Genomic DNA, 16159 nt, shown 5'->3' on the forward strand with positions numbered 1-16159 from the left:
TATATATATATATATATATATATATATATATATATCCTAATTCCAAACTCCTGTTCTTGAGCCAGATTTCATCAGGGCTAGAAGCAGAAGAGCTTTCGGTTGTCGTTCAGGTCTCCGGTTGCGATCGATATCAAATATGGTGGGCTTCAGCGGCGACGAAACTGCCCCCTTCTTTGGATTCTTGGGCGCCGCGGCTGCCCTTGTTTTCTCCTGTAACTCCAACGTCTAGCATCTTTGCTTCCCCGTTCTTTATCTCCGATCCGGATCCAAACGCCTGGTTTATTCCTTGCAGGCATGGGGGCGGCGTACGGCACGGCGAAGAGCGGCGTGGGCGTGGCTTCCATGGGGGTTATGAGGCCCGAGTTAGTGATGAAGTCGATCGTGCCGGTAGTTATGGCCGGTGTGCTCGGCATCTACGGACTCATCATAGCCGTCATTATCAGTACTGGTATAAACCCTAAGGCCAAGTCCTACTACCTCTTTGATGGATACGCCCATCTTTCCTCGGGCTTGGCTTGTGGGCTTGCGGGCCTCTCGGCGGGCATGGCAATTGGGATAGTCGGTGATGCGGGTGTCAGGTGACTTTTTATTAATTATTTATTTTTTAATTGGAATATTACGAAAAGGTTTTGGCACAGATTCATGCCCTAGGTGTTTACAGCATCAAATGGGATGCTTATATAAACATAACCCTTCATTTTAGGATGCGAATGCCGGTCTTTAAGTAATTTGGTATAGCATGCCATTGATGTGAAGGAATATCTTTTGGTGCATTTCTTCATTACTAAAACTTGCAGATACTTGAAATATCATTATTTGTTATTTATAGTGTAACGATAACGTAGCTTGCCTTAGCTTACTTGTTGGGAGATTAGATCCTACCTATGATAGAGGTCTTGAGTTTGAGATTAAATTTGCAGGAAGTCCAAAAAGAGAGAAAAACCTGCAAGTGATATTAATGTCTTTTTTATTTCCTGCCAAAATATTAGGTGATACCAATATTAGTTAAATCAAATGGTTTCTAGATTTTATACATTTGAATTTGGGTTGACTTAACTTGGAATCCTTAGTTAGTTGAACAGTTAGACCCTCCTTTTGTCATAATCTATTATCTCCCACTCACTATGTGGTCATGTTTGGATGTCAAGTTTTTAATGTGATATAATATATTTAATGCACTATTAAGTTTTATATGAATTCATCACTAGAAATTTGAGCAATGTTTTCCCATTGCTCTTGTTCCCAATTCCAAAATTTTGGATTCACCGCTCCTTATGGTGCTGTCTGCCAAAAATTAAGGGTCATATCATTTAGAGAATATTGGAGCATCATCATTATCTACTACAGAAGCAACATTAGCTGTACTCAACTATTGTGGGATATAATACATACTTTAAAGTTGCATATTTTAAAATTAGCTACAACAAGTTGTTTAGCATTTTATCAACTATTCCAATTCTAGTCTAGGCTATATATCTATGTTATATATATAATATATATATATATATATATATATGTATATATATATAATTTAACTATAACATCTTTTTTTTTAGCAATTGATAAGTGACTTGTTGTGACTAGAGATGCCATTTGTTTTTTTTGTTGGGCTTCATATTACAACATACCATCTGCAATAGCTTTGTAGTGAAGACTTTTACTTGAAAATACTTTTCTTTGTTCATATTTTTTTGCTTGACATGATGTCCTCTTTCATAAAAGGTTGAGCTTAGCGTAGCTATCCTCCAACATCATTTATTGAATTTTTTTTTTTTTTTTTTGTATTACAATTAGATACCAAACTATCTAGTTTTATGGCAAGCTACTTTGAAGATTGTGAACTTTTTTTTTTTTAGTTTTTTTCTTTATTTTGTCACGAGCTTTAAAGCTATGGCATCCTTTGGAAGCGAAAAGTGGAGGCTTGCATTAGTTAAATACCATATTATCTCAATATCAACAATAAACACTGCCATTGTCGGGTCCGAAACCCCTAATGCGAAAATTGGAGGGTTGTGTTAGGTAGTCGACAACCAACGTAAAATTTGTGTCCAAAAATCATGACATGAGTCTTGTAAAACATTGTGCAAATGCTAGGGTGTCCTCTGCAACTGACATGATTTATGGTCTGAATAAATGAAAAGTGTGTAATGACCGCTACAACGACGCCCTAATATACTGTCAAATAAGCAAGAGTTTTCACATTATGGATGTATACGAACAAAAAAGCTAATCCATAAAACTAATATCTGGATAAGATCTTGAAATATATGTATTCTCATAGTTAAATTAATGGAATTAGTCGATATTATGATTCATAGGAAGATACAATATCTTATGCATTCAAGGAATTAAATGGGTCGAAGAAAAAACTAAGGAGATTGATAACTTAGATTTTAAATTTTGGTATTTTGGTATGTGTCACATTAGAAATAGTGTTGTAATTACAGATAAGAGATTAAAACATAATGATGTAAAAATTAATAGAATTAGATAAAATTATAGTCTTTAATATTATTGTTGATACTGAGATTTTTAATGTTATAAGTGCTTATGTTTCTCAAGTTGGTTTAGATATAGACTCAAAAGAAAAATTTTGGAATACCTAAAATGATTAATACAAATGATACCTTTTGAAGAAAGAATTTTTATTGGAGACGATTTAAATCTATTGCAGAGTGACAGAAGATTTTAAAAATATTCACGGTAACTGCAGTTTTGGAGTAATGAATGAAGAATGTAGAGCCATATTAGATTTTGTTTTAACTTATGATTTTGTTATTGCTAAAATTTTATTTAAGAAAAGTGATGAGAATATTATTACTTATAAGAATGAATCTAATAAAATACAAATTGATTTTCTTATGAGAGAAGGAGATTGTCGAAAATGAAAAGATTGTAAGGTCATTCCAAGTTAAAATTTAAATAATTAATATCGATTATTAGTTTTGGAATTTAAGATGGGAAGTTGAAAGATAAAAAAATACAATGAAGAATTGTCATAGAATTAGATGAGGGAACCAAAAAGGTACAACTAAATCTATTTTTATGAGTAACTTTCAAGAATTTTAGATTTAAGATGTTCTAAAGAAATTAATTCTATATGAGATAAAATAATAAACACTATTAGATAAGTGACAAAAGATGTGCTTGAAAAATCAAAAGGAAAAATTTTTATAAATAAAAATAATTGGTGGTGAAATAATAATGTGTAAGAAAAGATAAAATATAAAATATTTTATTATAAAAATTTGTTTAAATTTAAGAGCTTAGAGAACTGGGAAAAATATAAGGTAGCATATAAGGAATCTAACAAAATTATTTTTGGCACTAAGGATTCTGCATTTAGTGATTTTTATAATAATTTAGATATTAAAATGGTAACAAATATATGTATAAACTAGCAAAACAAAGAGAAAATAAATGTAAAGATTTAATTCAAGTAAGTTGTATTAAAAATGAAAATCAAAATGTGTTTTTTAGAGAAAAATCTTTAACATAGGCTGGTGAGATATTTTGATAAAATTTTTCAATGAAGTTTTACGACCTATTAGAAGTCTAAAAGAATTATTTTTGGCGCTAAGAATTATGCATTTAGTGATTTTTGTAATAGTTTAGATATTAAAAATTGTGAAAAATATATGTAGAAACTAACGAAACAAAGAGAAAATAAATGAAAAGATCTAATTCAAGGTGCATTAAAAATGAAAATCAAAATGTGTTTTTCTTAGAGAAAAATATTTAACATAGGTGGGTGAGATATTTTGATAAAAATTTTCAATGAAGTTTTACGACCGACCTTAGTGATCTTAATATTATTAATAATAATAATTTTTTTTTTACCATCGCATTAGTAAAATGGAAGTTGAAATGACTTTAAAGAAAACCAATGAGGGAAGTCATAGGAGATTTGGGAGTTTCTTGGCTTCATAAATTCTTTAATATTATTTTAAAAATGAAAAAGATGCCCGAGGAGTGGAGGAAGAGTATTTTGGTTTCCAGTTTTATGAATAATGTAGATGCACAAGGGTGTGCAAATTATAGAAGAATTTAGTTAATGTGTCATATATTAAAATTACGGGATGGAGTAATTGAACATATGTTAAGACAATATACAAAAATTTCTCATAATCAGTTTGGATTTTGGCTGGGCAAGTCTACTATGGAAGCTATATATTCATTGAGAGGTTTGATGAAGAAGTACAAAGAGAGTAAGGAGGATCTACGTTTGATTTTTATTGATTTAGAATTGATTTAGAAAAAGCTTACGATAAGGTTCCAAGAAAAGTTCATTGGAGAGTTCTAGGAAAGAAAGTTGTTGATATGATCTACATTTAACTCATTAAAAATATGTGTTTCTTGTAGAAATAGTATCGACCATGTATTTTTATATTTCAGTTGGATTACATTAGGGATTGGCTTTAAACCCATATCTTTTTGCTGTAAGTATGGATGCATTTACTATACATTTATAAGAGGATGTACCTTGGTGTATGCTTTTACTATACATTTATGCCCATATCCTTTTGGTGTATGCTTTTTTCTGTAGTTAATTTCTACTTTGTTGATAATGACTTTTATAACTTGGCAAGTTTTTTGCATTAATTTGTTTTGAATTTGACAATAAATCATGAAAAAAGTTTTGTTTACCATAACATTATTTTTTCTAATCATTGGATGATTTTGCATCAAGATTATTTTATTCGGGCATCCGGCCATGAAGGTATCACTCCTTTCCTTTGAGCTAGTTATAAACTAGGTTTAACTGATTTATGTTGTTTGAATCAGTTTTTTCATGCTCTCAGCTACTTTGATTTTAAGCAATATGATCCTTATTGTTTGAATTACAAATTAAGTGGAAGCCCTTTAGAATGGCATACAATAGATTGGGCATATGGTTTTTTACCTTCAAATTTTTAGATTGCATTGTATGTTAAGAATGTTTGATTTTTCTGTAAAATGTGTAGAACATCCATACCCTCTTTGTGCACCCTCTTTGTAGCTTGATCATCATAGAGAATGCCCTTATGGAATACATAATAATTTATATGAGATTAGTTGCAATTTTACTTCATGAAACTACCGTGTACGACACAAAGTTATCAAAGTAAGCCTTAGTAAGCTAAGCGATTCCTGGTCTCTTTGTTTAAGATCTTGTTTTCTTACTCGTAAAATCTTATAGACTATTTTACAGAACAGTTTATTTTTTAGATTCCACTTTTTAGTCACATGTGGTTCAAAAATGAACACGAATTTTTAACTTTCTGTCCCTCCAAACTATGAATTTTATTTTCATAAACAAAAGCTTTAAGATGAAATTATGTTGAAGTTAGTGGAACTTGTCACTTGTCAATCTTCAACATGCTATTATAAATGAACTATGATAGTTGGTTATTTGGTTGAACCTTTCGAAATTCAAGAGCATTAGCAATTAATGACCTTCAATGAACTCTCAAATGCTTTAACGAAGCTCTTATATGTTTTATTGGTCATGGTAAGCCAACAACAATCATCTTGCCGCTCAAGTAACTTCAAAATTGCTACTACAAAGCAATCCAAATGGAAAAAACTTGTTAAGTATAGTATCAAAATAACTGATAGAAATAAGGTGGCTTGTAGTGATTTTTATTATAAATTAGATACTAAAGAGGGTGGAATGCATATAAGTATAAATTAGCCAAACAAAAAGAGAAGAAAAATAAAGATTTAATTTAAATAAAGTATACTAAGGAAGATAATCAACATAGGTGAGTGAACTATTTTGATAAACTTTTCAACGAAGTTTCTGTACGATCGACGTTAGCGATCTTAATATTATTAATAGTAATAAAGTGTTTTATTTTAACTGTCGTTTTAATAAAAAAGAAGTTGAGGATGCTTTAAAGAAAACCAAGGGTGAGAAATCTGTAGGACTTGATGATATCCCAATTGAAGTGTGAAAATATTTAGGAGATTTGAGAGTTTCTTGGCTTACTAAACTCTTTAATATTATTTTAAAAACTAAAAAGTTTCTGGAGTAGAAGAAGATTATTTTGCTCCTAATTTTTAAGAATAAAGGTGATGCACAATACAAATTATGGGAGAAGGTAACTGAACGTAGGTTAAGAAGTGATACAAAGATTTTCCATAATCTGTTTGGGTTTATGCCAGGTAGGTCTACAATGGAAGCTATACTTTTATTGAGAGGTTTGATGGAGAAGTACAAAGAGAATAAGGAGGATGTACATATGATTTGTACATATGATTTTTATTGTTTTTATTGATTTAGAAAAAAAACTTACAATAAGGTTCCAAGAAGATGTCCTTTAGAGAGTTCTAGAGAAGAAATGTGTTGATATGACTTATATTCAAGTCATTAAAGATATGTATTCTAGAGCTGTTACTTGTGTTTGAATAGGAGGATTCACCTGAATAGGAGGATTCGATTCACCAAATAATTTCCTATTTCAGTTGGATTACATCAGGGATCGACTTTAAGCCCTTATCTTTTTGCTTTAGTTATGAATGCTCTTACTGGACATTTTTAGGAAAACGTACCGTGGTGTATGCTTTTTGCTGATGATATCTTTCTTGCGGATAAGATTAGAGAAAGAGTTCTAGAAAAACTTGAATTATAAAGGTCTACATTGGAGTCTAAAGGTTTTCGTTTGAGTATTTCTAAAACTAAATAAATGGAATGTAATTTTAGTAGTATTTGCTCTAGCGGCGGAGTTGTAACTATGAATGATCAAATGATTAAAATGTGTGAACTTTTTAGATATCTCAGGTCTATTTTTCAAAGTGATGGTGATATAGATGAGGATGCTACTACTTGAATTCAAGTTGGTTGGTTGAAGTGGAGGAATGCATCGGGCCTATTGTGTGATAGGAAAGTACCGCTTAGACTAAACAAAAAATTTTGTGAGACGGTAGTGAGACATGCAATGCTCTATAACACAGATTGTTGGTTTTTAAAAGAGAAGTATAAAACAAAGTTAAGTGTTGTTGAGATGAGGATTCTTAGCTGGATGAGTGCCTTAACACTTAGAGACAAAATGTGAAATGAATATATCCTTGATAGGGTTGGAGTAGCTCAGTAGCTCCAGTGGTGAACAAGAAGTGGTGAACAAGATTAGAGAGAGTCGTTTTAGATGATTTAGTCACATTAAACGTCGATCATCTGGTGATTCGGTTGGGAGAGTGGATTATTTGGATTCGACTTATGTTAAAAAAGACAAAGATAGACCTAAAGAAACTTGGGCATATTGTATGAAAAATGATCTTAATCTATTAGAATTAAATGAAAATATGACACTCAACAGGACACAATGGAGTAAAAGGATCATGTAGCCGACCCAACTTTGTGGGATAAAGACTTGTTTTTTTTTTCCAAAAGAAACGTTTTTCTTTCTCAACTTATTTTCTTTCCATTTGTCCTACAATTGTCTCCCACTTTCCCTCTCTCCCTCATTCACATTTTCTCACTCCTTTGTTCTCTTATCCAAAAAAAAAAAAAAAAATCTTGATAAAATGGAGGAGACTTCCCTTATCTCTAACTCATCTAACGGCCATCTGTCTTCTTGTTTCTCTTGAATTTTGCTTTTTTCCTTTCCCACTGTTTAAGAGCTAAAAATATTTATTATTATTTAGAAGTCAACAGTTCTCATTCATATAAACTCGCAGCTAAGCAAAAAAGATAAATAGATGGGTGGCTGGATGGGCTGGCTGGATGGATGGATACACATAAATCCCTACCTAATGTATGCAGTGGTGTAAAGGACATGCTTGTGTCATGTGTATACCCAAGAATGATTTATGCAAATAAAGCTATGTTGAAGGGTGGTTTTGGCATATGAAAATTTAGAAAACCGTAGATTATTAAATGTCAAGATTTTAAAGGTGGATTACCTTTAAAATCAATTTTCCTCAAGTCGCGTGCACACACATTCATGTATGATTTCATATTAAATTTTCTTTCAAGGTGTGATTTGTCATTTATGATAATAGGCGTGATGTAGCTCAAATCTGAATCAAGCGCAATTTGGAGCCATTCACGATTAAGAACAGATAATAAAATTTTGTGTGAAGAACAGGTAACCTTGAAAATTGAACTACTCTCCGAAAAATATCTACATTAGAAGGCATTCTTTCTCTGTAGGCTGAGTGCTGAGGACATAGCCGCTTAGTAGTCATTCTCTTAGTGGCTTTATGTATTAGGCTCAAACTAATTGGGCAGGTCTTAGCAAATAGTTAACAAGGCTACCATTCACAAGTAGTTTTTTGTGGTGGTAAAGGAGATCTTGTAAGATAAAAGCCTTGATTTGTAGATGAGTTAGGGATGTATTTACACTTAAAATTAAGCCATGGTTTTCAACTCAGAAGTTTTTGCTGGTCTTATGCTTGAAGATTACATGCGACCCTTGCAAACATTTGAGTGATTAAGATGCACTTAGTTGTGGTACCTAATTGAGGCAATCACAAGAAATTTGAGAAAAAATCTTATATTTTATTGATGCAAAATTATAGAAGTACACTAGGTAAGTTTGATATAACATTTAAATCTATTCATGTTTATAAACTTACTAGTGAATTTTTGTGCATTTATATATTTAACACCTAAATCTTTATATTTACCTATATAACACCCTCATGTCTAAATATTATAAAAATATATGCACTGAAAGGTGTGCTTTACTTTAAATAGGTTAATATTCGTGATATTTTTAATATCTTGTAGAGATTTGGGTGTTATATAGGTAGACATAAAGATTTTTGTGAATATATTAAGACGTCGGAATTTGTTGGTATGTGTGAGAATCCTTAAAAAAATATTCTATAAAACCCAATATTAGAAAATATAAGAAATTACATGGTTTGGTGGGATTGTTCCACTTAAATTCATAACCATAACCACTTTATGGGTTGTTTGGTTGGATATTTTTTAAAATACATGTATTTTAGAAATGCTTTCATTTTAGAAATACATAAATCATTTTGTTGGATGTAAATTAAATACATTGAAATATATTTTTTCTTAATAATACATTTCAAATGCATTAAAATATGATAATTGCAAGCTGGTGGTCTGCTGCTGCTTTTGAGTTTGTTGGTGGTGGGTGATGTTGAGTTTGAACAACAATCTACGACCATGAGTAGAGAAATGTGACATTGTGGGTTGAGTTTTTCTTTCATTTAAAATTCACTAGATTTTGATGAATTCTAAATTCATTAAAAAAAAAGTTCATTTTGTGGTATTCCAAATTTTTTATTATTGCATTGCATTTGATATACTTTGATTTACTTCAAATCAAATATCAAATGATCAAAACCTCTGCCATTTATTTATTTTATATGTATAATACTCGCAACCAAATAATCCTTCTAACCAAAAATCTCTGCTACATTGAAAACTGTACATCACAGTTTTCTTTCAAGTCTTCTTAATTCTGGGAGAAGATTAGTAACATATTCAATTGTAGTGTGATATATTTAAAAAACATAATATCAAAAGTATGTTGATGCATGCCATTGTTTATTGCTACAATAATATTCTTTTGCGCTGCATTTATAACTCCTTTGCGGTTGTGTCAACCTACGACAGGCTTCCTCCAACACTTGCTCTGGGCACAAAGGTGCTTACTTTTGGCTTCACATACTGAAACCCACTCACTTGCCTTTTTGGTTGCAACTAACTACTAAAAGAGAAAAAAAAAGGGAAATTTCTTTGTTCCCTCTAATGTAAATGAATGTGCACTAAATGCACATAGGTAAATTCATTGAATACATATATTTTTTCTCTCTTCATTCATCATATTTTGTCAAAAAATCAAGGATAATTGGTTGAGTGATTTAATTACAATACTTGTATAGTATTTATACAATCTTTGGTTTGCCTCTAAAAGGAAAGATACAGAAATGGGGAATGATAATAGTTGGCAGTAATAATCCCATATATTATTGATGTGGCGTGAAATGAATAAATTGGAGGATTACTGTGCTTGATGGAACATTGGGGGAGAAATTGGAGGCGTAATTGATGAATATTAATTTTTTTCACTTCCTCTTAAGTGAATAACGTGATATCACTACTTTCAAGCTTGCTTAATAATTCTGAAAACTACAAATATTCTATTATGTCATATAACTGGCCCAATTTTCTCTCTTTCAAGTGTCTGTGAACTGATTACGACTACTCTTGAGAATTCTTTTCATTCAAAAACTATGTTAATATTGTGCAAATTTATTGTTGGATTCAGATTACATCTCTCAATTACTAGAGAATTTGAGATAAGGGCATGTGGGCATTGTTGTTATTTTCAATGGAGAGGGAAACTATGTTTTTTTGTTCATTGAAGAAACATAAAGGAAATAAAAGTGATAATGTTACAATGAAGGCTACAAACAGAGTGACAATGCAATGATGAAAGTTGCAATAATGGGACCAAATGTGGCAATGTTGTGATGAAGGATGCAATAATGGGACCAAATGTGGCAATGTTGTGATGAAGGGAAGGATGCAATAATGGGACCAAACCAAATGTGGCAATGTTGTGATGAAGGATGCAATAATGGGACCAATTTGCGACATTGCAATGATGAAAGCTGCAACAGTAGGAAATAATTACTACTAAGCAAGATGAAGACTGTAGAAGATTAGGGGAAAGGTAAAAAATGGTATCAAGAAGGCTATAAGATTGTGGTAATGCAATGATTAAGGTTGCGGTAATGTGATCAATTTGCGGCCATTTATGATGAAGGCTGCAAGTATAAAAAATGTTTGCGGCAGAGCAATGGTGAATGCTGTCATAAGAAATTTGGGAAAGGTAAGGTATTGCAGCAATGAAGGCCACAAGGTTATGTTAATGTAGTGATGAAGGCTGCATTTATAGAAAATAGGTGAAAAAAATGAAAATGCTACAATTAATGCAATAATGATGAGGGCTGCTGCAATAATATAGGTGAAAAAATGCTTAGGGATTCAATATAATAAAAGGAATTAGGGAGAATTAGATTGTTTCATTCCAACATTTGTGTAATTTTTATAAAATCATAAAGAGCATGTAACAGGAAACAAATAAATTTAGGAATTAATAAATAGAGTAATTATAATAATTTACGGATTGATGATGTTGTAGAATAATATTTACTAGGCATACACAATGATGAGCTGACGCTGATAATTTCACATATCATTGAGGTGACATGAAGTGAATAAAGAAGATGAAGGATTGTTAGGCTGAATGGAACTTTTTTTGCAGGCCGAATTGGAGGGGTAATTAATGGAGATTTTTTTTTTCACATATTTTAATGAAGGAAATATTAATTTTCATGCTTCAGTAACTACATCAAATTTAGTATAAAATTTTGTTATGCATATGTTTTCATGCACTCATGTTTCTAAGTATTTATGAAATTTGAAATAAAAAATTGATGCCATTATCATTATATATGCCTATCATAATTCTTTTATGGTCAGATAAATTAAAATAATCTTCTAAATAAAACACAAATTATATCGAGGAAAAAAAATTTCATCAATATGCAAAATAATGAGTGACTAATATTAAAACTGATGGGTTACTTCGATGAGAGAATTGAATTAACTTCAAATGTTTCTTATATTATGATTGTAATAATAATTTTTTTTTATCTAGCTTTATTCTTTTTTGTTGCTGTCATCCACTTTGATGAAGCAGAAGTTAGTAAGAATTCATAAACACCAATCCTCAGGACATTCAAATTCCCTGTTCGTCAAAACCAGTTACATCTCCCTCAACATTTCTCTGGGCAACCCTATCTCATGAAAAAAACAATAATAATGAGAAATGAATGTTCATGCACCAATTTTGAATTCATCATTTCTCTCTGAATGTAAAGAAAGGTGGAGAAAGCCGTATTCTTTTTTTTTCGATAATCATATTACAACTCTTCTTTTATAATAAGGAACTACTAGGACACACTTAATTGCAATCATTGCAACTTACCAAAGATAAACTAACTTAAGATAGAATGAAACATTACATGACCCCAAAAAAAAAAAAAAAAAGAAAAAAAATAAAAAAGGAAAATAGGAAACTCAGAATTCCACCCCCTTAAGTCGGGTCATAGATATTGTAAAGGTCCAACTTGATATTCAAATCAATCAAGGTATTTAGTGAAAACATCAACAACTTGAAGATGAATCAAAATGTAGATTAAGTTAATAATGCATCCATTGACCCTTTTAGAGATAAAATGTGTATCAATCTCAATGTGCTTGGTCCTATTAATTCTTTGCAATACTAATGACAGCTTGACCATCACAAACATATTTATGGGATTTTCTGTGATTGACCGTGGAGTATCCCAACTCACTTAATAATCTTTATATCCACATTCCTTCACAAATTCTCAAAGCAAGTACCCGGTACTCAGATTTCTTGCTCCTTGTTCGTGTAAGTGATAAGATTTTCCTGACATAGGAAAAATACTCAGAAGACAGGAAAAATACTCAGAAGTGGACCTTCTATCTGTGAGTTCTCCTGCCAACTAGTATCGGTATAAAATCTTACCTCGTTGTCTGATTTCTTAAATAGTAACCCTTTACCAGGTTGTTCCTAAGAAATCTCAATATTATGTAAGCCATTCTCAAATGTTATTCATTTTGACTATTCACATGCTATGATATCAGGTCTAGTGTATGATAGCTAGATGAGCTTAACCACCAATCTCGGGCATCTATTTTGTCCACCAACAGCATTTTTCCATCTGAATGTAACTTTTTATTGAAATTTATATGAGTCTCAACAAGCTTGCATCCCAACATTCATGTCTCTTTTAGTAGGTCTAGGATTTACTTTCTTTGGGTTATCACAATACCATCTTGGACCTGACCACTTCCATGCTCAGAAAGTATTTCATTGCTCTTAGATTCTTAATTTCAAATTAAGTGACAAAGACCTCATTGATTTTGTCAATTTCCTTTTCATCATCACCTATTAGGTTCATATCATCTACATAAACAATGAGTTTAACCCTTTTATCTCCCTGTGTATTTTTTAAGAACAATGTTTGATTCACTTGACATTGGATGTATCCATTAGATTTTATAGTCTTGGCAAATTTGTTATACCAAGACCTTGGAGATTATTTGAGACCTTAAAATGACTTTCTTAGTTTACAAACTAGATATTTATTCGAGTCATTTTCTAGTCTTGACAGTTTTCTATATACATTTCTTCTTCAGTTTCTCCATTTATAAATGCATTCTTGATATCAAGTTGATGCAGTTTCTATTTTTTTTTTCACTATTAAGGGAAGAAGTACTTTTATAATGTTTAACTGGCAACTGGAGCGACATACGACTGAGTGAAAACTTAGGTCAACCCAGACTTGAATCTTTCAATGCTCCCATCTGCTCTGTACTTGTCATTGAAGACCTATTTGCACCCAATGGGTCTTGAGGAATCTTTGTAAAGATCTTTGTGCCATTTAGATTAAATGCTTGGATCTCTTCTTAAACTGTCCTTTTTCATTTTGGACTTTGTAAGTACTTCATGAATAGACTTTAGTATCTACGCACTATTAATATTAGCTACAAAAACTTTAGAAGTTGATGATAACTTCAAATAGACAACAAAATCCTAAATAAGTATAATTTTTGCAATTTTCCCAAACTTCACTAGATTTCACCCTTCTTGGAACTTCAAAGGTGTGAATTCAGGTTTGGTTGTGAATAATCTTGTGGTTGCATATTGTCCTTATCTTGCTCTCTAAATTTCTTTCTCCTCGTATGCACTTGTAGTTCCTTATTGGCAATCTCAAGTTGGATGTTCTTAATTGGTGGAACTTGGGAGACAGGAAGATTAAAAAGAATGGGAATTGGTTTTGAAGACTTTAGATCAGTGTGAGTATCTAGAATGCTGTTCCAAGTTTAATATTCACTCGGACTCTCCTCCTGAATATCAGATTTGGGGTAGTAGGGTTTGTTTTCAAAGAAGGTAACATTCATGAAGTATAATATTTTTTTGTAATGGATGAATAGAAGCACACCCTAAGAAGATATATTTGTTGGATTTTGGATCTAGCTATGCTGTTTGGTTTGTGAACGTGAACAAAGGTGAGAACCAAATTTTTTAAGAAAGCATATTGGATGAGAAGGCTCTGATATGGGGGTATTTCTCCATCACAACATCGAGAGGGACTTTGAATCCAAAGACCTGCTTAGCGTTCTATTAATAAGGTATGTGGCTTTGAGCATGACATTTCATAAAATTTTTGGGACATTATGAGAAAGTATTATAATTCTAGATACTTCGATAAGATGTCTATTCTTCCTCTGAGATATCCTCTTTTATTGTGGAGTTTCAACACAAACTCACATGGATGATACCGTTCTTTGCAATGTAGGGTCCGAAGATAGAATTAAAGTATTTCTTTACATTATCATTTTGGAGAATCTGAATTTTGCATTGGAACTAAGTGGAAATCATGTTACAAAAAAACTAAAAGATTTGTGTAGCTTCAGATTTTTCTTTCATGAGGATATCCAACTTGCTATAATGTGGTCATCTTTAAAGGAGACAAATGATTTAACTCCATTGATGATTTTCAATTTTAATGACCCCTAAATGTCATTGTACATGATAGAGAAATGATGTGAGGGTTTGTATTAGGACAATTGATAGCTATGGCGAGTATGTTTAGTCAATTGACAAAATTCACACTGATAAAGCTCTAATTTTTTATTAATAAAGAGACGAGGGTACAACTTTGCAACATAATAAAAAATAAGATTATTCAAACTACGATGCAATAATAGAACTAAACTTTTAACAGAAACAGACATAACAGACGTACAAATATGAGAAGAGGATGGTGAAGAAGAAACTTGTATACTAATAAAACAACTTTCCTTAAGTAGAGGTATAGACCTTGATGTAATTCAACATTGCTTAAACTTCTCCGAATCCACCTTCTGAAAGGATTAGAGTAAAATTTAATAATAATAGTTCAAGTACTGATTAAACATACTAATTGATAGTAAGTTGCAATCTACTGTTCGCCGGTGCGTCGCCTAAGGGTAAATGTCTTTTGTGAGCTTAAAGGAAATTTAATTTTTTATCATTTATTATTTTTAGTATAAATATGATTAAAATGTTTAGGGTTAGGGTTAAGCATGAGATTCGATTTTGTATCTTAGGGTTAGGGTTTGGGAGATATTTTCTATCACTCGAATTGTAGAATTTGGGAGAGATAACCTACTTGAATTACATGTGCTTATCTCTTACATATTGTGTTGTTTGTCTTACTGAAGAAATCAATTTATTTTGCCCTAAATTCTGCAGAGAACTCACTGTGTTCCTATCACATTGGTATCATACCAAGATTTTATGAAACCACTAGATCGTTGTGTACAAGGTCATATAGGAAGGGATTTTGCTACGGAAAAACAAAATGTAGATCGTTGTGTCTTTGTCTAGCTGAGGAAGAAATTTTTGGGATCATAGCTAACTAGGAATCTAGTGACGGGATCATCACAGTTGCAAGGATCGTGACACTTCCTCGGTGATACAATTGTGATTTGTAGCTAGCAACGGCAGGATTGAGTGTACAAATGCGGTTTGGATACTGTATTAAGGTTCGCATGACCGCAATCACTAGAAGCAAACGATCAGATTTTAGCTACAGTGACCGAACCTCGCCGATATAATTGTGATTTGAGCTTACGGTAGCTATTCAATTTCTCTGTGAAGCATTGCGATTTGAGCCAATTTTTCTTCGAGCTAGATGGGAAGAATGCAACTTGTTGTAATTGTACAAAAGTTGTGCTTCAAGTCAGCTGACTGTGCTCAAAGCAAGAAAAATAGTCCCGATTCAAATCAACTACGAGAGCATGACATACATGCTTAAAAATGACATGAAATAATGGTTTCCAAAGTAGTTGATGATTTGGAGAAGAAATTGGAGGAAGAGATGAATTAAATCAGATCTAGTATGGATGAAAAGTTATCCACCATGGAAGGTTTTTTTATAGACAATTAGTTTTTTTTTCCATCGAAAACCGAATTGAGGCTCGATTCAAGCGCTTGAGGAGATGAAGAGGAAACTTATCGAGATGCAATTCAAGACCCTGTGGCAATTTAGTTTGCAAACCCTAACCAAGGGTTAACCAGAGAATCTTGGCTAAATCAAAAGGGAAAGA

General features: G+C 32.0%; 1 protein-coding gene across 1 annotated transcript in view; it reads left to right on the forward strand.

The window, feature by feature from the left end:
* The first annotated feature begins 41 nt into the window (after positions 1-41).
* Positions 42-16159, forward strand: part of LOC110019064 (V-type proton ATPase 16 kDa proteolipid subunit-like) — a 21365-nt gene continuing 5247 nt past the window's right edge. Inside the window, exons 1-2 of the mRNA XM_020716602.1 lie at positions 42-212; positions 293-578. Coding sequence (XP_020572261.1) covers positions 137-212; positions 293-578 — 362 coding nt within the window. The 5' untranslated portion in view covers positions 42-136. The remainder of the gene's footprint in view (positions 213-292; positions 579-16159) is intronic.

Source organism: Phalaenopsis equestris, unplaced genomic scaffold, assembly GCF_001263595.1.
Source record: "Phalaenopsis equestris unplaced genomic scaffold, ASM126359v1 Scaffold000043, whole genome shotgun sequence".
NCBI classification, from domain to species: Eukaryota; Viridiplantae; Streptophyta; class Magnoliopsida; order Asparagales; family Orchidaceae; genus Phalaenopsis; species Phalaenopsis equestris.